Source organism: Schistocerca americana, chromosome 6, assembly GCF_021461395.2.
Source record: "Schistocerca americana isolate TAMUIC-IGC-003095 chromosome 6, iqSchAmer2.1, whole genome shotgun sequence".
NCBI classification, from domain to species: Eukaryota; Metazoa; Arthropoda; class Insecta; order Orthoptera; family Acrididae; genus Schistocerca; species Schistocerca americana.
Genome location: NC_060124.1, coordinates 169,605,884 through 169,630,218, shown reverse-complemented (window position 1 = coordinate 169,630,218; position 24,335 = coordinate 169,605,884). Strand labels below are relative to the sequence as shown.

At 38.0% G+C, this 24,335-nt stretch overlaps 1 protein-coding gene across 1 annotated transcript in view; it reads left to right on the top strand.

Moving 5' to 3' along the window:
- The window catches only part of LOC124619854 (60S ribosomal protein L9), a 28,884-nt gene extending 24,433 nt beyond the window's left edge, over nt 1-4,451 (top strand). Inside the window, exon 5 of the mRNA XM_047146466.1 lies at nt 4,303-4,451. Coding sequence (XP_047002422.1) covers nt 4,303-4,406 — 104 coding nt within the window. The 3' untranslated portion in view covers nt 4,407-4,451. The remainder of the gene's footprint in view (nt 1-4,302) is intronic.
- The last annotated feature ends 19,884 nt before the right edge of the window (nt 4,452-24,335 follow it).

Genomic DNA, 24,335 nt, shown 5'->3' with positions numbered 1-24,335 from the left:
GTAAGATCTTTTAATGTTTTACACGTACGAACATATGGGCTTGCTGCGTCATCGTAGCTGCCCAAGCGCGGTGATGCCAGTTATCTGGCGCTTTCTTGCAACTGCTGAAACAAACCTATTTCCAACAGGTCGTGGGAAAATATTGCGAATGGTGGTTACATTCAAAGCAGATTTCCTTTTACGCAAGGTGAATTATGTGCGAGAATGTATGATGAATTTCTTAAATCACAAAGTGTTTGACTCTCATTTAAAAATCAACTCTTTGAGGACGACCACTTAGAAGTATTTCGAGCTCAGAAGATGAGACATTTGCGTCATTATTAAAAATTTTACTGGCACATTTGTGTGTGTATCTTAAAGTGCAACATGTGCAAGAAAGATCAACATTATATGTGGAATTTTAGCTTCTCTTCCAACTTATTAATCTTTGAGACCAGTATTATATGTGAATGCTATGTATATTAGTTGAAGCCATTAACTTTTCTTATTTGTGTATTCGCGCTAATTAAGAGTGGTCTTGCTATTGGCTGACTACATCACGTGTCCTATAGCTATCATCAGCTGGCGAGATAACGTGAATGAACTATGACGCTTACAAAAGCGCATCGCAATCTCAATTTCAATACTTTGGAAAGTGACATGCGTTATTTGGTGGAATTCAAATTTATACCTTTGTAATACGAAAATATGCAGCGTACGTGATGCTGCACATCAAAGGTCTTTCAAAACGCGTTTTTCCCCCTGAGTTTCGTTTTCTAAAGTGCTTGGAAATTATGCGTTGGTATATAAAACAATAAACATTCAAAGGATTGATGACTTTTACAGTGCCGAGGAAGAGTATACTGTCACTTAACACGGAAAAAGTGTATTTTTAACTGGGAAATCCAGGAATTTTTTTTCCTTGTCCACGTATACATCCTGTTCAAGCAGCTTTGGTACACCGAGAGTATCTACTTCTATGTTTCCGATCTTCGCAGTTGTTCTTGATTGTAATTCAGGAATATTTACTTCATCTTCTTTGGTGAAGGAGTTTCAGAAAACCATGTTTAATAATTCTGCTTTAATGTCACTGTCATCAGTGAAACACCATTGTTATCGCACAGTGAAGGTATTGATTGTGTCTTGCCACTGGTGTGTTTCTGTACAACTTATTTCCAGCTTTCTATATCTATAACTATTTGAGTTTCAGTGCTTTCTATTAGGACTTCGATCTCTGGTTTTTTCCCAACACGGCTATGACAGTTCACAACTACAATACCGATCATTTCTACAACTACCTTACTGTGTCTCACCTGCCCCTTTTAGACGGACACCCTTTCTGTGGTTTCCTGAGATCCTCTAACCTAAAAAGCTGCCAGTCCCTTCCACACACTTCCCACTACCCGTGTAGCTGCTTCCTGTATGTAGTGGACTCCTGACTTGTTAAGTGGAACCTGGAAACTCACCACCTGATGGTGCAAGTCAAGGAATCTGCAGCCTACAGTCACAGAACTGCCTGAGCATCTGATTCAGAGGAAAAAGCAAAGTTTTATCTTACCTTGAAACAGCTGAGGCTGCAACAGTTACACCAGTCACTCAACAAGTAATTAAAATGTATTAATGTTGGCTCTCTAGGCTCTCATGACCTCCAGTGTTCACAACGCAACCCCTTTAACTTCCTGCATGTGTTGCAAAGGTCTACATGTCACGAAAAGGGTTAAGTTTACTCCAGGTGATGTGTAGCAACTATTGCCATTTCTATAATTGTCTGGCATTGAAATAATTTTCCCATTGTGGCCAGTTAATAACGTTTATATAACTGTAGGCACTTTGTCAGGGACTGTTGAAAGTGTTAACAGCAACATGTGTAGACCGTGTACTACACATTTTTTAACAGTGAGCTACTAAACTGTTATGAAATGTGACAATTCATGTGCTGATGGCAGTAGCAGTTTTATTTGGTTTGAAGTGTCCAGTTTCACAAGGCTTGTGTGCTTGTTTGGCTCAGTTGTTACGTACCGGTCCAAGGGTCTGAGGTGTGATCTCTGGTCAGTTCTAGGATTGTCATTTATGACTCCTTTCACTTGGAGCAACAATTACGAGATTTATACACTCGGGGGAAAAACCTGGGAGAAGACCATGAAATCGTTTATACTCTAACAAAGAATTTCATTTTAGCCCATTACTGCAAAATAATATTGCAGCAGTAAAGCATGAACGATAGAAAAACACCAAAATAAAACAAAGTGCGAAGAAAATGCGCCATTTACAACCACCACAAACACAGTACACACACAAGTGTCTTCCTGACTGCAAAATTTATCAAAGGCTTTAGGATGAAAACTGTGCAACACTTCGTAACAACAAACAGCATATTCATCTTATGGCACATAAGCCATAATGCAATAATAATGAACCAAACATGAGATAATAGAGTATTGGTACTTCAAGCTTAGTTCCAGGTGGGGCCTACTTCAGTGTGAATCTGGACATATGAATGTGCACTTTAATAAGCCTAATTGTGCTTTTTAGTATGGCTTACAAAATTCCTGTGGTTTTCTGAGTATTCTGTGACATCCTGTTTCCTTCATCACGTAATGTAAGATTAATGCTACGTATGTACGAACATATGGGCTTCCTACATCATTGTAGCTACATACATGCAGTAACGCCTGTTCTCTGGTGCCCTCTGGCAATTGCTAAAACAAACCCGTTTCTAACAGGTTGCAGGAAAATATTGTTAATGGTGGTTTGAAAAGCATTACTTTCAAAGTGATTTTCCTTTAAGCAAAATGAGTTTGTTACGGAAGTGAATGTGCAATGAATTTCTGAAATCACAGAGCATTTGACTCTCATTTAAAACTTTGAGGACCAGTTACTTCGAAGAATTTCGAGCCCACAAGATAAGACACACCTCGTCATTTAAAATTTTGCTGGCATATTTGTATGGCATATCTTAAGGTGCAACACACATAAAAAGACAAATGTTATATGTGAAAGCTTAGCTTTTCTTGAAGTTACGCTATGTATATTAATTTAAACCAGAAACTTTTTCCTACTTGTGTTTTCACATTACTTAACAGTGATGTTGCTATTGGCTGACTACATCACGTGTCTTATGCTCTGAATATGTGCTGTCATCAGTTTAGCAGATCCCGTGACATGAATTATGAGTGACTTATAAATGCACATCGTAATCTCGAATTCAGTGCTTTGGAAAATAACATGCTATGTTTGGTGGAATTGGAATTTCTACCTTTGTAATACAAAAATATGCAGCGTATACGCCAGTGTGTAAAACACTGACCATCCAAATGATTGATAAGTTTTACAGTTCTGAGGGAAGTATACTGTCACTTAATGTGGAAAATTGTGTTTTTAATCGGTTAATCCGGGGAAAATGCAGGAATTTTTTTTTGTTTTTTTACGTGTACACCCTGTTGTTTCGAAAATATATCATTATTAAAGAACTAATGAAATAATTTTTAAAGCTAAATCTTCTCAGTTACAAATTTAAAAATAAAAACACTATTGAATTGTTTTTGGGAATTCAACCCCTAAGGGGGTGAAATAGGGATGAGATTTTTTATGAAAATATTTTATTATGAAAGCATTTTTGAAGCTAAATCTATGAAAATTTGTATTTGATTTCTCTGTTAGAAATGAAACATACGCATCACTGGTTTTGGTCAGACGAATTCACCGACTCATCGCCCAGTCCAAACGACTAAGGATGGATAGAAATTTGATGTTTGGAGAGAGTGTGGGTCTTATACTGTAAGCATTGTCCAAAACTCCACTCCTAAGGTAGTGAAATACAGAATGAAAGGCCTTTTGAAAGTATGTAAGAAATAAGGGAATTTTGAAGCTAGAACTATGAAAACTGCTATTTGGTTTCTTTCAGGAAATAAAAATGTGTGTTTCAGCATTTTGGGGAATCCAGTCACTAACGGGGTAATATAGCTGGTGGAAGTTTTTTGAAAATAGGTAATTACTAAAGAACTACTGAAGGATTTTATTGCTGCATCTATGACAATTGGTATTTGACTTATCGGTTAGAAATTTTAAAAAACTACGTGTTTCAGTGTTTCTCGAAATTCAGCACCTACAGGAGTGCAGTAGAAGATGAAAATTTTTAAGAAAATATTTCGTTTCATTAAAAATAAATGTATGAAAATTGGAATTTCTCTTCTTGGTTAGACATAAAGAAATATTTGTTTCTATACTTCCCTCTTTCCTGATGAAGCAACCATGGGTTGCAAAAGCTTGAATAAAACACACTTTCCACCTGTTCTCAAAAGCATTTTTTTTGTTCTGTTTCAGCTGCCCTTATCCAGCAGTCGACGACAGTGAAGAATAAGGACATCCGAAAATTTTTGGATGGTCTTTATGTTTCAGAAAAAACAACAGTTGTGCAAGAAGATTAAAATAATTTGTATAAAAGACTATTATTAAAATACAATTTAAACTGAGTTTTCCTTGGTGTTTTGCTTATTCCTTTAACTGGTGATGGCACTGAAGATACTGATGGTTCATTATCTGATAGTATAATGATTTGATCATGGAATGTAGGACAAAACTGTAAGTTGGTGGAAATGCCACTGAAGTATTGAGTTCATGCTGAAGTTCATCTCTGTAGATCCACCTGCCCTTTGGCTGTCTGTTTGTATTTTCCTATGTAAATATTCATTTTGTGGATATATGATTTGGTTTTCTAATATTTAATGGATGCTATCCTTATATAGGCTCAGAATAAATAATTTTATGCAGGGCAGTGCATTTAATCTAACATAGAGCGAAATTGTGACTAGATATCTTAACAATTACGTTAATACACGCAAAAGTAGTGTCTCTGACTAACCTTAAAACAGAACAGTGGGAGCAGGAGACAGCTAAATGTTAGCTGTTTCAGCGGTAGATAATGACCAAATAGATACACGGAATAGTGGTTGTGTGCACATACCAGAATATATTGCTATGCTTTGTGTGGCGTGTATAACTTTCTGTTACTGTCATCAGTTCATATACTGGTTGAAATGTAACTGTTTACTTTCTAGCACATAATCGAGCTGTCCCCTCCTTTGTCACTACTTTCTCAAATCCACAATGCCTGTGAATGTACTTATCTTATTGTTGCCTTTTTATACAGAGTTGCAGGTATGTGGCTTTATATGATGACAAAGGCGAATCGCAAACAAAGTTTAGTTGTTTGTTTATTGTCATTAGAGTCCAGCTTTTGGTAACGTGGTGCCATAAATTTTTCCCCGTGGACTTTTTATTCTCCATTCATTTGTTGTCTTGCCAACCAATCTAATTTTTAGATTTGTTATGTGAAAAGGAACAATGTTCTCATTTCAAAAAAGAACAGAAATGTTGACAGGTAAAAATTAGTAGAAATTCATTTGTATGTGCGTAGCACTTGCTGAGAACCCAAGAAAAGTGAGTCTCAGGTACTATTCAGACGCTCATCAACCAAGAGAAGACATCACTGACTCCTTATGGATGATGTGGAAATGTTGTTGTTGTTGTTGTTATCTTCAGTCATCAGACTGGTTTGATGCAGCTCTCCATGCTACTCTATCCTGTGGAAGCTTCTTCATCTCCCAGTACTTACTGCAACCTACATCCTTCTGAATCTGCTTAGTGTATTCATCTCTTGGTCTCCTTCTACTATTTTTACCCTCCACGCTGCCCTCCAATGCTAAATTTGTGATCCCTTGATGCCTCAGAACATGTCCTACCAACCGGTCCCTTCTTCTTGTCAAGCTGTGCCACAAGCTCCTCTTCTCCCCAATTCTATTCAATACCTCCTCATTAGTTATGTGATCAACCCATCTAATCTTCAGCATTCTTCTGTAGCACCACATTTCGAAAGCTTTTGTTCTCTCCTTGTCCAAACTATTTATCATCCATGTTTCACTTCCATACAAATACTTTCAGAAACGACTTCCTGACACTTAAATCAATACTCTATGTTAACAAATTTCTCTTCTTCAGAAACACTTTCCTTGCCATTGCCAGTCTACATTTTATATCCTCTCTACTTTGACCATCATCAGTTATTTTTCTCCCCAAACAGCAAAACTCCTTTACTACTTTAAGTGTCTCATTTCCTAATCTAATTCCCTCAGCATCACCTGACTTAATTCAACTACATTCCATTATCCTCGTTTTGCTTTTGTTGATATTCATCTTACATCCTCCTTTCAAGACACTGTCCATTCCGTTCAACTGCTCTTCCACGTCCTTTGCTGTGTCTGAGAGTCATCGGCGAACCTCAAAGGTTTTATTTCTTCTCCATGGGTTTTAATACCTACTCTGAATTTTTCTTTTGTTTCCTTTACTGCGTGCTCAGTATACAGATTGAATAACATCGGGGACAGACTACAACCCTGTCTCACTCCCTTCCCAACCGCTGCTTCCCTTTCATGCCCCTCGACTCTTATAACTGCGATCTGGTTTCTGTACAAATTGTAAGGAGCCTTTCGCTCCCTGTATTTTACCCCTGCCACCTTTAGAATGTGAAAGAGAGTATTCCAGTCAACATTGTCAAAAGCTTCCTCTAAGTCTACAAATGCTAGAAATGTAGGTTTGCCTTTCCTTAATCTATTTTCTAAGATAAGTTGTAGGGTCAGTATTGCCTCACGTGTTCCAACATTTCTGCGGAATCCAAACTGATCTTCGCCGAGGTCGGCTTCTACCAGTTTTTCCATTCGTCTGTAAAGAATTTGTGTTAGTATTTTGCAGCTGTGATTTATTAAACTGATGGTTCGGTAATTTTCACATCTGTCAACACCTGCTTTCTTTGGGATTGGAATTATTACATTCTTCTTGACGTCTGAAGGTATTTCGCCTGTTTCATACATCTTGCTCACCAGATAGTAGAGTTTCGTCAGGACTGGCTCTCCCAAGGCCGTCAGTAGTTCAAATGGAATGTTGTCTACTCTCGGGGCCTTGTTTCGACTCAGGTCTTTCAGTGCTCTGTCAAACTCTTCACGCAGTATCGTATCTCCCGTTTCATCTTCATCTACATCCTCTACCATTTCCACAATATTGTCCTGAAGTACATCGCTCTTGTATAGACACACTATATACTCCTTCCACCTTTCTGCTTTCCCTTCTTTGCTTGGAACTGGGTTTCCGTCTGAGCTCTTGATATTCATACAAGTGGCTCTCTTTTCTCCAAAGGTCTCTTTAATTTTCCTGTAGGCAGCATCTATCTTACCTCTAGTGAGATAAGCCTCTACATCCTTACATTTGTCCTCTAGCCATCCCTGCTTAGCCATTTTGCACTTCCTGTCGATCTCATTTTTGAGACGTTTCTATTCCCTTTTGCCTGTTTCATTTACTGCGTTTTTATATTTTCTCCTTTCATCAATTAAATTCAATATTTCTTCTGTTACCCAAGGATTTCTACTAGCCCCTGTCTTTTTACCTACTTGATCCTCTGCTGCCTTCACTACTTCATCCCTCAGAGCTACCCATTCTTCTTCTACTGTATTTCTTTCCCCCATTCCTGTCAATTGTTCCTTTATGCTCTTCCTGAAACTCTCTACGACCTCTGGTTTCTTCAGTTTATCCATGTCCCATCTCCTCAAATTCCCACATTTTTGTAGTTTCTTCAGTTTTAATCTACAGTTCATAACCAATAGATTGTGATCAGAGTCCACATCTGCCCCTGGAAACGTCTTACAATTTAAAACCTGGTTCCTAAATCTGTGTCTTACCATTATATAATCTATCTGATACCTTCTAGTATCTCCAGGATTCTTCCATGTATACAACCTTCTTGCATGATTCTTGAACCAAGTGTTAGCTATGATTAAGTTATGCTCTGTGCAAAATTCTACCAGACGGCTTCCTCTTTCATTTCTCTCTCCCAATCCATATTCGCCCACTATGTTTCCTTCTCCCTTTTCCTACTCTCGAATTCCAGTCACCCATGACTATTAAATTTTCGTCTCCCTTCACTACCTGAATAATTTCTTTTATCTCATCATACATTTCTTCAATTTCTTTGTCATCTGCAGAGCTAGTTGGCATATAAACTTGTACTACTGTTGTAGGTGTGGGCTTCGTGTCTATCTTGGCCACAATAATGCGTTCACTATGCTGTTTGTAGTAGCTTACCCGCACTCCTATTTTTTTATTCATTATTAAACCTACTCCTGCATTACCCCTATTTGATTTTGTATTTATAACCCCGTATTCACCTGACCAAAAGTCTTGTTCCTCCTGCCACCGAACTTCACTAATTCCCACTATATCTAACTTCAACCTATCCATTTCCTTTTTTAAATTTTCTAACCTACCTGCCCGATTAAGGGATCTGACAGTCCACGCTCCGATGCGTATAACACCAGTTTTCTTTCTCCTAATAATGGCGTCCTCTTGAGTAGTCCCCGCCCGGAGATCCGAATGGGGGACTATTTTACCCAAGAGAACGTCATCATCATTTAACCATACGGTAAAGCTGCATGCCCTCGGGAAAAATTATGGCTGTAGTTTCCCCTTGCTTTCAGCCGTTCGCAGTACCAGCAGAGCAAGGCCGTTTTGGTTAGTGGTGCAAGGCCAGATCAGTCAATCATCCAGACTGTTGCCCCTGCAACTACTGAAAAGGCTGCTGCCCCTCTTCAGGAACCACACGTTTGTCTGGCCTCTCAACAGATACCCCTCCGTTGTGGTTGCACCTACGGTACGGCCATCTGTATCGCTGAGGCATGCAAGCCTCCCCACCAATGGCAAGGTCCATGGTTCACGGGGGTAGAGATGTGGAAATAGGCATCCCTTATCCCTTTGAGAGGCAACTAGGAGTATAACAATTCAGAGACTACCCACGTACAACATCGGGCCTAGGAAACTCGCCATTTATACTGTTATTTAAAGCGTTAATGGCACATAAGTAACTGATGTATCTTCAAGAGTAATACATACTAAAAAGGACAGTGCTTCAAGATTTATTTTCCATATTTACTTTAGTTCTTTGATAGATTATACTTCCTGTAATCATCCTCCTAAGAAAGAAGTGCGAGGTGACTTACTGAGCAATTTCTTCCTTTTGAGCCTCCAAAATTTCATTCTCATGCACAAATGTGGCGTATTTGGTGGAGAACTTCAGCAAACTGCGAAACCTAACAAATACACACATGAAATTGCGTCTGTGCAATCATATTGGGTCGGCCATTAGTGACAGCAGGTGTACATTTGGTAATATTCACACTTGCATTCATAATCGTTCAGTGATGTGTGGTGTAGTCTTCAACCTGCTCCAGTTCCCTAACAACTGAAAATCAAACACATGTTAATAGGACTTTCTGGGTTTATATTCACATGTAGAACCACCTCACAAATTGTGACATTCCTCCTGAATCACCCTGTATAAGAAGGGTAATAGAATGGACCTGTAAAAATGCAGACTAGTGTCCTTAACATTGTTCTGCTGTTGAATTCTTGTGCATATTGTGTGTTCGAATGTAATAAATTTCTTTGAGGCAGAATACTTCTGTCCACAAATTGGTACGGATTTAGAAAGGATCGCTTGTGAGAAACTCAACTTCCTGTTTCTCACACAATATCCATGGGTACTAGTGGCTCAAAGGCTTCTTAAATAGTAGAGCCTAGTATGTTGTCCTGGACAAAGTGTTCATCAGATAATAGAGTATCATTGGGAGTGCCATAGATAAGTGTGAAAGGACCACTCTTTTTGTCTACACATATGTAAACATTCTTAGGTGAGCAACAATTTGTGACTGGTGGTGATGTGGTAGTGAAAGAGAAAGTTCTGTTGACTGCAGGAGGACACAGTATGACTTAGAATTTTTATTTGTTGCAATGATCGGCAATGAGTTCTACAAGTAGAAAAGTGTGATTTAATCCAGATTAGCAGGAAGACAATCCTATAATATTTGAATACAGTATTTACTGTGTGCTGCTGGACAGTCATATCTGTTAAATATGTATGCATTACCTCAGATCACTTAAGATCTGTATCTGGGACATCATATTGCAAAGTGATTTGAAATGGAATGAGCATGTGAGGGTAAGTAAATGGCACTGAAGGTGCTGATGGTTCATACTATGATGATTTGATAGTGGAATGTATGGCAAAACTGTAAGTTGGTGGAAATGCCACTAAAATATTGATTTCACTGGGAGAATTCTAGGAAAATGTAGCTCATTTGTAAAGGAGACCCATTCTTGGGTGCTGCTCGTGTGTTTATGATCCCCACTAGGTCAAATGAAAGGATGACATTGAAGTAATTGAGAAGCATGCTGCTGGATTTGATACTGGTAGCTCCAATTAATACGCAAGTATTACACAAATGCTCTCCGAACTCTTGGGGAAATCCGTGGAGGGAAGAAATTCTTTTTGTGAAATGTTACTGAGAACATCTAGAGAATGGCATTTGCAGCTGAATGCAGATCGATCCTGCCATTGCCAACATATATTTCGCTTAAGGAGTGTGAAGTCAATAGGAATTAGGGGTCCAACAGTAGCTTTCAGACAGTTTTTTCCTCTTGCTATATTTGAGAGTGGATCAGGGAAGGGTGACTAGTAGTGATTCAAGGTACCCTCTCCGTACACCGTATGGTGGCGTGTGAGTGTTTATATGTAATCATCACTTGGTGTCTTTAATTTTGTAACTTCACTGCTACATCTGGACTTGTAATAAGCTGCTAGTCTTAGGACTTACAGTGATGTATTCTGTTGAAGAAAAAATTTAATGTGATCTCATTAGCAGCAATATTCTTAGGATAATTTAGTGGCAGTATGCATTCCTGTTCAGTTGATTGCATCATGGTTGCATGTGGAATATCTGTATATTTGAAGTGTTATAAGATCAACCAAAAAGTTTCTAGTGGTAAAAAAGCGGCTTCTTCCTGATTTATATTACTAGACAAATTGAGCTGTAGGCCTGGCAGTATCAAGAACAAAGTTGTGTCACCTGGTTAAGTACATTCTTAAACATAAAAAACTCTGCCATCTCTGAGATTAAGTCAGTCGTTCACTTAAGGCGGTCAGTGTAACAGACCATCCCTCAGAATTCTACATCCGGCCATATACACAATATGGTAACACCTTAGGTTGTGGAAGCATATGGAGAAGTGCTGTCACTATTCACAAGCTGTTACAGTACTGTATTCATATTTTGGTTGACTACGAAAGTCTGGTGGAACCTCAAGAATAGTTCATTTCACTTTCTAAATCACCTGTAATAGCAAAAACTTCCAGAAATTGTTCTGCCATACAGAGTACACTTGAGAGTTTCGTCGCTATTCAGTGAATACTGGCTACATGTAACTTGCCACTGGATGTCAGGTGACTGTAATGCTGCCCTGTGTCATCTTGCAGTTTGCATCCTTGAAACTTTTGAATGTTGTTCAAGTGTTGCAAAATAGTCACAAGTGGAGAAAAGTCTAACATTTACAACACATTCTTTGGTTTGGTTTTAATAGGAGGCAGCTCTAAACCTTTGTATTGTGTGTGGGACAAATGCTTTTGTGCCGAATATATCCGGAAAGGATTTTCTTGTTTCATAAAAGATTGTTCTGGCATGAATGATTTTAGACGTCCAGGAAGACATGATGATTTGCAACCGTTTAAGCATCATGCAACATGTTCATTTTATAGGCAAGGTTCAGTAGTTGGGGGTAGTAGTACTACATGCTGTAATTCAGACCTACAGAAATAAAAATGGAGGACTGTTACTGCAGTTTTGTGTGAATGTCATCAGTTCAATCATTGGGAAATACTCTGCAGTACTGTTGCTAGTTACAAGTTACAATGCCTTTATAATAACTTCTTAGGACAAAATTAATAGCTGAGCCCCAACAAAAGACAAATAGTTGAGCAAAGGGCAGTGAGAACATAATATTTTGCATCTGGTGGCTCAGAAAGGGTACTGTGTGCTACAAACTCCTCCCGCACAATTTCACCCACTGTAGTTGATACTTGTATTTGTTGCCACAACTTGAGACACTTTTTGGGCACAGTGCTGGAAAAACAACTAACAAAACTCCATCACATCTTGCTGCTACGTGATAACACACTTGATTTCACAAACAGAACTTCCAGAAATTTGTTTTGGAAGTCACCTGTCGTGCACTTATTCTTCTCATCGTATCACCTCAAATGTTTACCATTCCCACTCCTTAATAAAAAAGAGAGCCGAGAAAATTCCTACCTGAATGAAAATGCACTTACAACTAGGTTTGACAACTTTTTAACTCATATTGACTAGGTTTCCACAGGCTTAGAATCGGTAAACTATCTGAGCATTTTCGGACTGTATTAGATAATGTGAGAGATTATATTGTTGATGATTGATTTCTCTCTGATATTTTCAGCTGTGTTCAACAAACTGATCTAGAACACTATTAAACTATGCACTGTTCTGATAAAAAAGAAACACAGTATACCATAATAACCTTATGATGAGAGTCTGTTTTAGTAAAACATACGGTATCTGTAACTAATGTGCCTATTTAGGCATGAATTAGTAAGATATTACTCTGGGCTTCAAAATGGTCTGTCTGTACTTGCTGTCCTGGGCAACTGTCAATAGTATGAAAATGAGGCAGTGTATGAACAAAACTAAAGATTCCTGTACTTATTTTTGTTCTGGCTGCCTGTAACTCTGTCACAAAAAGGCTAAAAATCTGTCCTTTAGTGAGACTGGAACCATAGCCCAAAGCAGCCTCCATTTTACAGATGACCGTTTTACCTCGGTTCCAACAAAGCGTTTGGTATTTCACTGTCCCTTATTACTCTGGTGGTGGCTAGAACAGCTAAATGACAATGTAAAAGATCAGATACTTGTAGTTTTCATGTGGAACGACTTTCCTGGACTCAAAGCCATAAATTGGTAACCTTGTTCCACACATCATGAAAATCACTCGCAGTATTCAATGGAAATGGTATACATCAAGTGAATTGAACAGGATAATTCTGTGCCACCCAGGAAGTAACTCATTGGTCAAAGAGAATACTACCCAATGTGTCCTTAGAATGGGCTGGGAAGGGAGACAGTTGCTGTCTCAAAGACGCGGCTGCCGAGTACCTTAATACGCAAAGGATATGAAAGAGTCTTAATCACATTTCAATAACTAGATTTAGAAACTAGAGCATGGTTATTAATAGTATTCAGATGCACAGACTGCAAACCAAATGTCATAAATCAGGAACTGTCATAATAATTCGTGTTTGTGACAAGCCTACTGAAAACTGGAAAGGTCGTTCACTAGACGTGATTCACATTTTTGTAGAGTCTCCAGTGGCTATACTGTAAGCATCATGAGTAGGCAGCCCATCTTTATAATAACTAGAGACTCGGAAAATCTGTTACTTGAGATCGCTGTCATTAGCACTATGCCCAAGAGAGAACCATAATTATATAGAGACAAGACAGAACTGATTACTAAACATGAACATCAACAGGGAGATTTCGTAAGCTATGTACAACATAAAATTCCAAATCAATAAAGACTACTGTACAGAAAATCTTGTGCAATGATGTAAAATGTGGGCTCAAAAACCCATTGAAAATTAAACCAGTAAATGTATGCAGTGCACGTATGATTCTCCCATCTGTTACCACGAAAGAAGCAGTTAGTTACCTTAAAGTCTAGAATAAGGCATCCTCAAGCAAAACTGCCACTCAGTCTACAAGTAGTGAAAGAACGACAAGTATCTAATCGTTGTGAGTACAATATATCTGCTGCTAATGTTTGTCAATAAAAGTGAAAACCGCCTATGTTGAGGGTTTTTGAACTTACAGTATGCTTAAGATAAAGATAACCTGTAATAACAACTGGTTCACTAAGCTGAGTGTGGTACTGAGATTCTATGAAGCATCTGCGTAGAGGGTTATTAACTTAGCCCCTGATGTTTTCATATGAATGGCACCTCTAGGCTACGATGAGATTCGGAGAACAGTTATCGAGTTGTGATGCAACAGCATAGATGAGCAGACGACTGTAGAATTTTAACAAAACACAGGCCTATTATACACCAATTAATCATAGCCAAATGCTCTATGCTTAAATCTTTCTGTCAACTACTTGATTTTTTTCGCAGCAGACGGTCACCCCATTGTGGATGCGAGAAACAAGTTTGATGTTCTACCACACCATTGTTCACACCAACTCTCTCCTGCATACCCACTGTGGATGTCTCGAAGGAGAACAATAACAACAGGGTGATCATGTGATGATTGTACAAACATTCAGAGATGATGGAGAAGAATAAATGTATCAATTTGAGGTAAGGGACCCTGGTCCCGAAACGAAAATCATAAGCAAAAACTGTTTTGATACCTCTGACATTGGACCTCTTCCACTGCAAGCTCTTTGCTTCATATGTTTTGGGAGGAGGCAGTATGGAACCAAAACAAGAACACATTATGTAGTAAACATGGGCTCTCCAATGCATAGTGTGAGAGCTACGAGCACTTGTTCAGTGGAAGAGATGTGTTTCGCTGTAGTAAAGATGAACAAGTTTTCATAGCTCTTAAGGTATGCACTTTAGAGCCCGCAGAAGAGGGCCGCTGTCAGATGTATCAGAAAGATTTTCCCTCATAAATTTTGAGTTGGTCATTTCTGGGCTAGGGTCACTGACTCCAGATTTATGCAATTTCTTTACCCCATCATCCCTGAAAATCTGTCCCATCATCAAGGAATCATGCTGAAGATATACATCTGCACTAATTGTCATACGTTACCAGACATCCACAGTGGGTGGGGCGGATGGGTGAGAATGATGTCGTGGCAGACTGTAACACCAGTTTATTACCTCCACAACAGAGTAACAGTCTAATGCAAAAGAAATTAAGTTGTTGGCAGAAAGTTGTAAGCATAGAGCATTTTGCTATAATTGCCATATAATCGGACTGTATTTTCTGTGGGGTGCATAGCTGTTGATGCTATTCACCTAGTACTGAGCAATTCTTTCACAGACAGATTAATTCTGGGCTATAATCTGACATAGTGGTAGTTTGGCATTATGAATCGTAGTATATGGATAGTCTCGACAAATTCTACAACCATCTGCCCATCTATGCCGTTGCATTACAACTCGATAATTCTCATCTGACTTTCATCGTAGCCCAGGGGTGCCATACGTACAAAAATTTCAATGGTTAAGTTACTAACCCTCTAGGCAGATGGTTCATAGAATCCCAGCACCACATTCAGCTTGGTGAACCAGTTTCCATTTCGGGTTCTCTCTGTCTTACGCGTATTGCAAGTTGAAAAGCTCTTTAAGATAGATGCTTTTCACATTAGTTGACAAAGCATCAGAAGTGATTGTATTATAATCATTATGAGTAGATGATTTTTGTCGTTCTTTCACTATTTATAGACTGAATAACTGTTTTATGTAAGGATGACGTATTCTGGCCATTACTGTCAGTGTTCCGTGTTCCTTGTTTCACATTCTGATGAAAACTGCTTTTCCTTTCATGTTAGCTGGTCTAATTGTCTCAACTCGTTTCGGAGACCGCTTTTTCAACTGTGGCGTACAGTTTTTGTGCACAGTAGACTATTTGTTTTGAAACTTTGTTATTCATAGCCTGCGAAGTGTGTCTGTAGAGGTTCACATTTTGCAGTCAATGCTGTGTTGTTGTCTTTTCATTTGAGTTACTCTGTTTTGGGGTTTTGCCAATGACAGTGTGCTTAAGACAAATATTTTCAAAGTGTATAATGATCAAAAGACGTGTTGCCTGCCCATAATGATTGCAGTATACCGTATTTACTCGAATGTAAGCCGCACTTTTTTCCGGTTTTTGTAATCCAAAAAACCGCCTGCGGCTTAGAATCGAGTGCAAAGCAAGCGGGAGTTCTGAAAAATGTTGGTTGGTGCCGCCACAACTAACTTCTGCCGTCGAATATATGTAGCGCCACACAGGCATGCTTTGTAGGGCACAAAGATAAATACTGGTACCAAAATCTCTGCGTCAGTAAATGAATTTTAAAAAAACGTGGAAGACGAGCCTTTTTCCTCCGCCCAGAGTTTCGACCACTGCGTTTTGGTACATTATCCAACGAAGTAAATACAAATTCTGTATTGTTGATCTTCGAATGTAGCAGCATTTCAATGTACTACGAAAATCCGACTGGCAAGACTGTTTGGGATGTTTGTCAATATGGCCAACTCTACGTTCTGAATTTTTTCCTACCTGTGAGAAGAGATGGTTGCTAATAGGAGCTTTTATGAATTGTGAATCACATGTAGTATTCTCTTCGCCATAAGAATAATACGAATATAAACATTTTGCCATGTATTGTTTCGTGTTTGCTACTATCTCATTTAAATCCTGTCTGCCTAATAAACTACGAAACTAGAGTGAGACAACAGCAAACGCGGAAGAATATACATATCATGTCATGTTTATATTCGTATTATTCTTATGCCTGATAGTGATACAGTCAGAAATGAAGCACGGCAACTGACTAGATTTTTAAATCTAAGATGACTCTAATTTCTGTGCAGAATGTAATGAACTAAAGAGGAGCCTGCAAAGATTTTCAAACGGAGAAAAATTTTCGCAAAAATTTCGTTCAGAACATCATCTATCATACGCAGTCTATTATTTGGTTCTTGTTGATCATTATCAAAGAAAGAAGTAGTGTAAGTAACAACAAATGTTTCGCTAATGAGACGACTCCTCTCTATTTTTTATTTGTAACCGGCGGTAGCGCGCACAAAAGCAAGCCACGCCGCGAGCGGCGACAGGCCGTAAACACGCACTATCTAGTGATGGGCTAAACTGCGATTTTCCGATATCAGTGATTTCTGTGAATGCTACTTTTCAGTATCTGTTATTCTTAACTGTGATTTGTCGCAGTTAAGAGTCGCAGTTAAAAGGAACATAGGTCATGTATCCCTCCGCCACTGCTATTTCTGCGATTTCTGCTACTTCCGCGATTTCTGCTACTTCTGCGACTTCTGCTACTCCTGCGATTTCTGCCACTTACCACCGTATGAAAAAGTTACATCTGTCCACACAGAAAATTGCATCTCAACAAACCTGTCATTGGTAAGTATGTTTTACGTTTGTTCTTCCGTTGGCTTTTAATTTTGTATTAAAGAAACAACTGAAAGTATTAATAGTGTAATTAATATGTAAGTGGCCATACAGTAGCGTAATAGTTAGAATTCATTTTATAAACACGAACATATTGTTATGTTCACAGGTACGCGAACTACATTTCAGTCACTCAGTAAAGCGATAACTCAAATTATCATTGTCAACAGATCTGGCGAAATTACCACTGCGTCTTTAGACCGCTTTCGTCAGACGAGAGGTTAGTTTCTAAGTGTTTCGATGGACTTAATTACTTCAGCGAGATCATTCTTGCAAATGTGAAATATACCCCATTGAGTGGCTTTCGTTAGAGCAAATTTTAGCAATCTACTCTGTCAATTATATTGCTTGTAATTAGTGACAGTAAAAATTGTTTAATAATCCTTGTGATTTTGCAGACGCAGTTCTGACTCTGATTACTGGTTGCTGTACGTATCTATCCACGTCAAGGCTGTTGAGAGAGACTCGTGAAGATTCAAGACAGCTCTTAGAAGACTTTGCAGTTTAAAAGTGACATAATTGTGAAATAAGTGTGCAGATGAGTGATTAAACTGTGTTTTATTGAAGTTGTTGTGCGGTTTTAAAGGAATAATAAATGTTAAATACAGTGAGTGAATAATGAAAATCTCATTTTCCACATGCTTAAGCCGTCCTATACCCGTACTTTTCCGCCACTTATTTACTGGTAAACACTAGACGGAGAGTGACATGCCCCCCCCCCCTCCATTTCTCCACAATCTTGGTGTGACACTGACCTGTAACATATCCCAAAGTCTACAATATGCATTTTGAGGCTGTTGATATGAAAGTGGGAAGTACAGATCTTCCATTTAAATCAGGAATAGCTTAAGTGCATTACTTGAAAGTAACACAGGAAAAGCTTACTTACACAAATGTAGCCACCGACCGCCATACAAAACCACGCAAAACAACGAAATAAATCAACATCACAAAACTGACCAAATACCAAAAAACACATTCCTATCCAGAATCGGACACTTCCCTTGACCTATGTAGCTCAACAGAACCTACCGATCACATCCTCCAATACAAAAAAAAAAAAACGAACACTTCCCTTACACCTACATACATCTACAACAGCTCCCAATCACATAAATTACGATCAAATACACTCAATAACAAACTCACCCGACATACAGCAATGAGCATTAAATTAAAACAAACGAAAACCATGAACACACCACCAGAGAGCACCACAAACAAAAACAAGACTAAACTCCGCGCCGTAATGACGTCACACACCACAACACGCTTACGTCACGGGTCAAAGCAGACGAGTAAGATCGGAGGTTTCTGTTGACCCCAATAATGTATCAAAGAGACTTAAGGCTGGTGTATAAGAGTATCTCACTGGATTGTGTTGCATTCATGCCAATGTGTGCCTGTGTAAGATAAAAGAGCTGTTAAATAAACATTGTATTAAGGTGCTCAGATGTTATCCACTTCGAAAGGGTCGATAGAAGCGTCCGATCCCACGCGTCGGCTTTGACCCGTGACGTAAGGGTGTTGTCGTGTGTGACGTCATGACGGCGCGTAGTTTGGTTTGAGTGTGGCCGTCTCCAGTTCTGTTTTGGGTCATTCCATGCCAAACTGAGCCTGAGGCTTATTTTTTGAAAAAATGCCAAATTTAACAATGTTATAGTTTTTCGAATCTACAAAAGTTGAATTTTACTGTCCTGAAAAAATTATAAAAATTACATAATTAGCTGAGGAAATATAGTTAAACAAAGTTGGCAATTCTACAGATGAGGATGGAAAACATAAGGTTTGCTTTTTGTGTTGGCAGCTGTTTAAATTTGGGTTGCAGCGATTGTTGATGTTTTAATTGTTAAATTTCAAGAACAGAATCTTATCTTTCTGACAAACTTCAGTTTTTAAAGAAAGGTAAGTTATTAAGTATGCAGCTAATTCACAAAAGTTACTATGTGTTTAGTGTCCCACCCGTGACAAAAAACATGAAAAAGTTTACCTTATAACCTAGCAATTATAGTAATTCTATATATTTTAGGTTAGAAGTAAGAAAAACAAATAAAAACATCCAATGAACCATAAGGCACCTTCTAAGTCGTAAATGATCATTTATAAATGTTAAAAGAAATTGTGTCCCACCCGTGACAGTTTTTTGGATGTTACTCAAATCTCAACCATGTAACACTTCTTGTTATTGTTAAGTTAAATTGGTTGATATAACAAGTGCTTTGATGGTTTACACTAAACAAAAACTTCCTGCTTATTCAGAAAATGGGGAAAACAACATCAGCAGAGCATATGAGAAAACTTCGAGAAAAACTGAAGAAAGATACCAGCAAGTACAATGTCCATAAAGAAAAAGAAAGAGAGTGGGATAAAAGAAGAAGGGAAAATATGAAGATGAACGTATCCTCCAGAGAAAAATCTTTATTGGAATATCGAAAGAAGGAAGCTGGAAGAAAAAGGAAGTACAGACTTAAACTAAAATCCGTATTAATTGAAGATCAGTCTGAGACCTGTATTTCCCAGTTAGGATCATATAAATGTCCTCAGTCCCTTGGCAAAGCTGTTTCTCGGGTAAAGAAGTTGCTTCCTTCAAGCCCCTCAAAAAAATCAGCAGTAATAAAAAAGCCTGTAAGTGAAAGCTTACCTAAAAAGGTAGTAAAGCACATTTTCCCAGTAGTGAAGAAAACATCTCGTAAACTTACAGGTGATAATCTGCTCAAAATACAAAATTTTTTCACAAATGATGAAATCAGCAGGCAGACACCTGGTATAAAGGATGTAAAGTCTATTGTAGACCATGAAACCGGGAAAAGAGTTAGCTTGCAGAAGCGTCACATGAATATGACAGTTAAGGAAGCATTTTTTCTTTTTAAGCAAGACAATCCAGATATTGATATCAAGATTTCAAAATTCTACGAGTTGCAGCCTAAAAATGTTATTCTAACGTCTCAAATGCCTCACAATGTATGTGTGTGCAGATATCATGCTAACTTCAACTTCATCATTGAAGCCATTCACAAAGAAATAGCTAGTTTCCCTGCTACTCATACTCACCTTATGAATCTTGTTTGCTGTGATGTAGAAAGTGAAATATGCATGACAAGTCAATGCAAGAAATGCATCAGGAATTTACACACATTAATAGATGGAAAGTTTGATTTGTGTGACATGATATCTTGGAGAAAATAGACCGAACATGAGTGTCACCCTAAACAGATTACTACCAGTGGAATACTTTGTGAAGCTCTCTCTGAACTTCAGTCTCAACTAAAAACATTCAAGGAGCACTTCTTTGTCAAAAGGATGCAATCTGGAGCTTTCAAGACTGTGAAAGCATCAGTTAGTGATGATGAAGTGATATTGCAAATAGATTTTGCAGAAAACTATGTAGCACTGGCACAAGATGAGATACAAAGTGCCCACTGGAGTAATACACAGATTACAGTGGTCACTATTTGTGTTTGGATGAAAACAGGGCTAGAGTCATTTGCAATTGTGAGCGATGAACTGTGTCATGACAAGTACTCAGTTTATGAATGTTTGAAGAGTATAATAAGTAAGCTGTAACAAGACCTTCCCAATTTGACCTCGATACGAATTTTTTTCTGATGGTTGCGCAGGTCAATTTAAGAACAAATTCACCATTTCTAACCTCTGCTACATGATGCAAGACTTTGGAGTGTCTGGAGAATGGTTTTTCTTTGCAACATCACATGGGAAAGGTGCAGTGGATGACATTGGAGCTGTAACAAAAAGGGCTGTTTGGAATAAAGTTAAGCAAAGAAAAATCATCATCAGCAATGCACAGGAATTTTTAGACTGTGCCAAATCATCTGTTTCTGGAATAAACTTTCTTCTTCTGACAAAAGATCATATTGATGAAAACAGAGCCATTCTGGATGGCCACTGGAAAGCTGTTAAAAAAATAAAAGATATTCGCAGCAAGCATTACTTCAATGGTTACAATACCTGTAACCTAGCATGTGGTAGAACTTTCCTAAAATCAGATTTAGAGAAAGTGGAGGTTTTCCCCACTTGCACCCAACATATATTCACTAATCTACACAGATTCTGAGGTGAGTGATGAGGAATCATATCCTGATGTCCTGTTGACACCCAACTCCCAAGAAGTTACAGGTTCAGAACCAGCTGTGGAACACATCATGCCAGGAACATTTATTTTAGTTGAGTTCCAAACTGCAAGAAAGAAATCCACTACATACAGATATGCTGCAATTGCACAGAGAAGTGTAGAAGACAATGGGGAAATACAGATTATGTGTATGCGATCTGTTGGGGACTCAGCAAAGGTATTTAAAGCTGACGAGCAGGATGTATCCTACATAGAGTTTAAACAAGTTCTTGCTATTCTCCCGAATCCAAATGTCAAACATGTTAGGGACACCTTATATTATGAGTTTCCCGGCAATTTAGACATTTTCGAAAGTGGGTGAGAGGTCAAGTGTATTTTTTCAAAGTGGTACATTCGTCAAGTGAAATAATTAAGTACTCAGAACTGTAAACTAATAACTATACCAAAATTTATATTATTTATAAGCAACAAAAATGTTCTACGAAGTTATTAAAACTTAAAGTGCCCTCTAAGTATATGTTATCTACTGATTCATAGCTAACTGGCATAATAAAATCAGTTTAAATTAAAAAAAAAAAAAAAAAAAACAGATTGTACTTCACACGAGTCCCACCCGTGACAATTCCTTGTCCCACCCGTGACAGTCTTTGATTGCAATTATTGTCAGTAAGTATTACTAATCTAATATTTATTGATATTATGTCATGGAGAGAATTGTTTTATTAATGTGAATTCAATATTTTCAAAAGAAAATAAGTGCATAAATCACAGAATTCTTCTAAAATGTTGGTGGTTATTCAATGCTATGTCTATTTACTGTCCCACCCGTGACAAAGTTTTAAAGATGAATAACAGCTCAATTTGAAAACTTCTCACATTCAGATTTAAAGGGAAGGTAAAACAATTATTTGTAAGGCAACCAGTCAATCTTTACTTTATTTCTATTTATACTTTATGTTATATCAGCATCTGATTGTTGAAAAACGTAGTGCAACTGTCCCACCCGTGACAATGGAATCCCCCTTTTATCTTATTTTATTTACTTTTCTGATCTGTTCGTTCTATCTCGTGAGATTTTTTTTTTTAATTTAAAAACACTTATTACTTATTTTAATTATCTGTTTCCTCAAATTTATGTTTTAGTTTATTATATTTGTCTTTCTGATCTGTTCGTTCTATCCCGTGAGATTTTTTTTTTTTTTTTTAAAGACAAAAAACACTAATCAGCTACTGAAGCATCTTTATCTTCTATGGGTTGCAGGGGTTACGACCCCTTGGGAGGTGGGTGGGTATTCATGCATGGCTGTCTTCACTTACACGTTGTAGCTACGCAAGGCGTCTAAATTTGTTTATATTTAGTTTGCCCCCACCCAAAACACCCCATTTCCCGCGCTTGTCCCGTTAGTGTCATTAGGCTTCTTGTGGAAAGTGTGTGTGTTTGTTTTTGTTTCCGCCATATTTGTGATGTCATGGGTCAAAGCAGACTCCAAAGGTTGCCTTTAATTTCCTATCCCTGTCCTGAAGGTTTCACTTAAGGAAGAATGACGGGAGTGCATATAAAACAGTTAACTATGTACAACTTCCTCATCTGGTGTGACATTTCTAATAATAATAATAATAGCTTTATTCAACATCGAATGGTACACTGCACATGTACAAAGAAACAGTAATGATTACAGTTATTTGTACAATACACAAGACACATTCTTCTGAATACGTCATTAATTTACATCAAAATTGCAATAGGGTGTTTACTTATTTCTATTTACATAATTTCACAAAGCATTTGTTGTTCTTCATATAAGTATGGTACTCTTCTAATGTGTAGAAAGGGTGTTTTACTAAAAATTTCTTAAGCTGATGTTTCAGATGTTTCAGTTTAATTATAGGATGAGCCATGACTGCTCTAGGCAGTGCATTAGCTGATTTTATACCTGCATACTGCGGCCCCTTTTCGTCAAGTGCTGTTCTGTGGCTGCCAATGTAAAATCTTTCTTTATTTCTAGTATTGTACTGGTGGAAATCTGAATAAGTGTTTGGGTGCAGTCTTTTCACAAGCAATATGGCTTTTAGAATGTATGTGTTTATAACAGTTAACACCTGTTTTTGGAAACAAGTTGCGACAAGATTCCCTATATTTTGCTCCACAGATTATTCTCACACCCCTTTTATGAAGAATGAGTAGCTTATCTAGATTAGCTTTGGTTGTTGCCCCCCAAATTTCAATACCGTAGTTCAAGTGAGAGGAGAAAAGAGCATGGTATGCAGTCTTTAGGACTACGGTGTCTCTACAGAACTTACTAATAGTACTGATTGCAAATATATTTTTTGACAACTTAGTTGCTAGAGAGTCAATATGTGTGTCCCATTTCAGGTTGCTTTGGATTGTTACGCCAAGGAATTTTACACTAGACTCTTTCTTTACCAATTCGTTGCCCATGTATAATTTAATTTCATTATTCAAACTACTTTTGTTAAACTCCATCAAACATGTTTTACTGGTGCTTACATTTAAGTGGCTTTCATTAAAAAACTGAACAATTTCTTTTGTCACATTATTACACATGCCCTCTAGTTCATTACATGATTCCTTTTTACATACAATGGACGTGTCATCGGCATACAGAAAAATTTTGGAATTTATAGTACAGTATTTAATATCATTTACATAGATCAAGAACAGAAGGGGGCCCAACACCGAGCCCTGGGGCACGCCGTATTTTATGCAAGTGATCTCTGATTTGTAGACACCACTTTCCATTTTAAGTAGAACAAACTGCTTTCTATTGCTCGTATAACACTTTATTAGGTCTTAAGCAGCATCTCCAATGCCCATGTTCCATGGCTTGTCTAATAGAATGCCAACGTTCACACAATCAAAGGCTTTTTCCTGGTCTAGGTATACATCTGCCACATGTTCCTTGCTTTCGATACCCCCTAACACCTCCTCAATTAGTTGAGCAGCTGCAGTGCTAGTTGATTTACCTTTTACGAATCCATTTTGATTTTCGAACAGTTTATAATCCTGTTGTATATAACTTCCTCAACTATTTTGGAAAAGACAGGAAGGATTGAGACTGGTCTGTAGTTTTCTATTTTGTTGTTGTCGTCACCTTTCTTAAAAATGGGTGTTACCTGTGCTGTTTTTAGTCTGTCTGGAAAGGTGCCTGAATCTATTATAT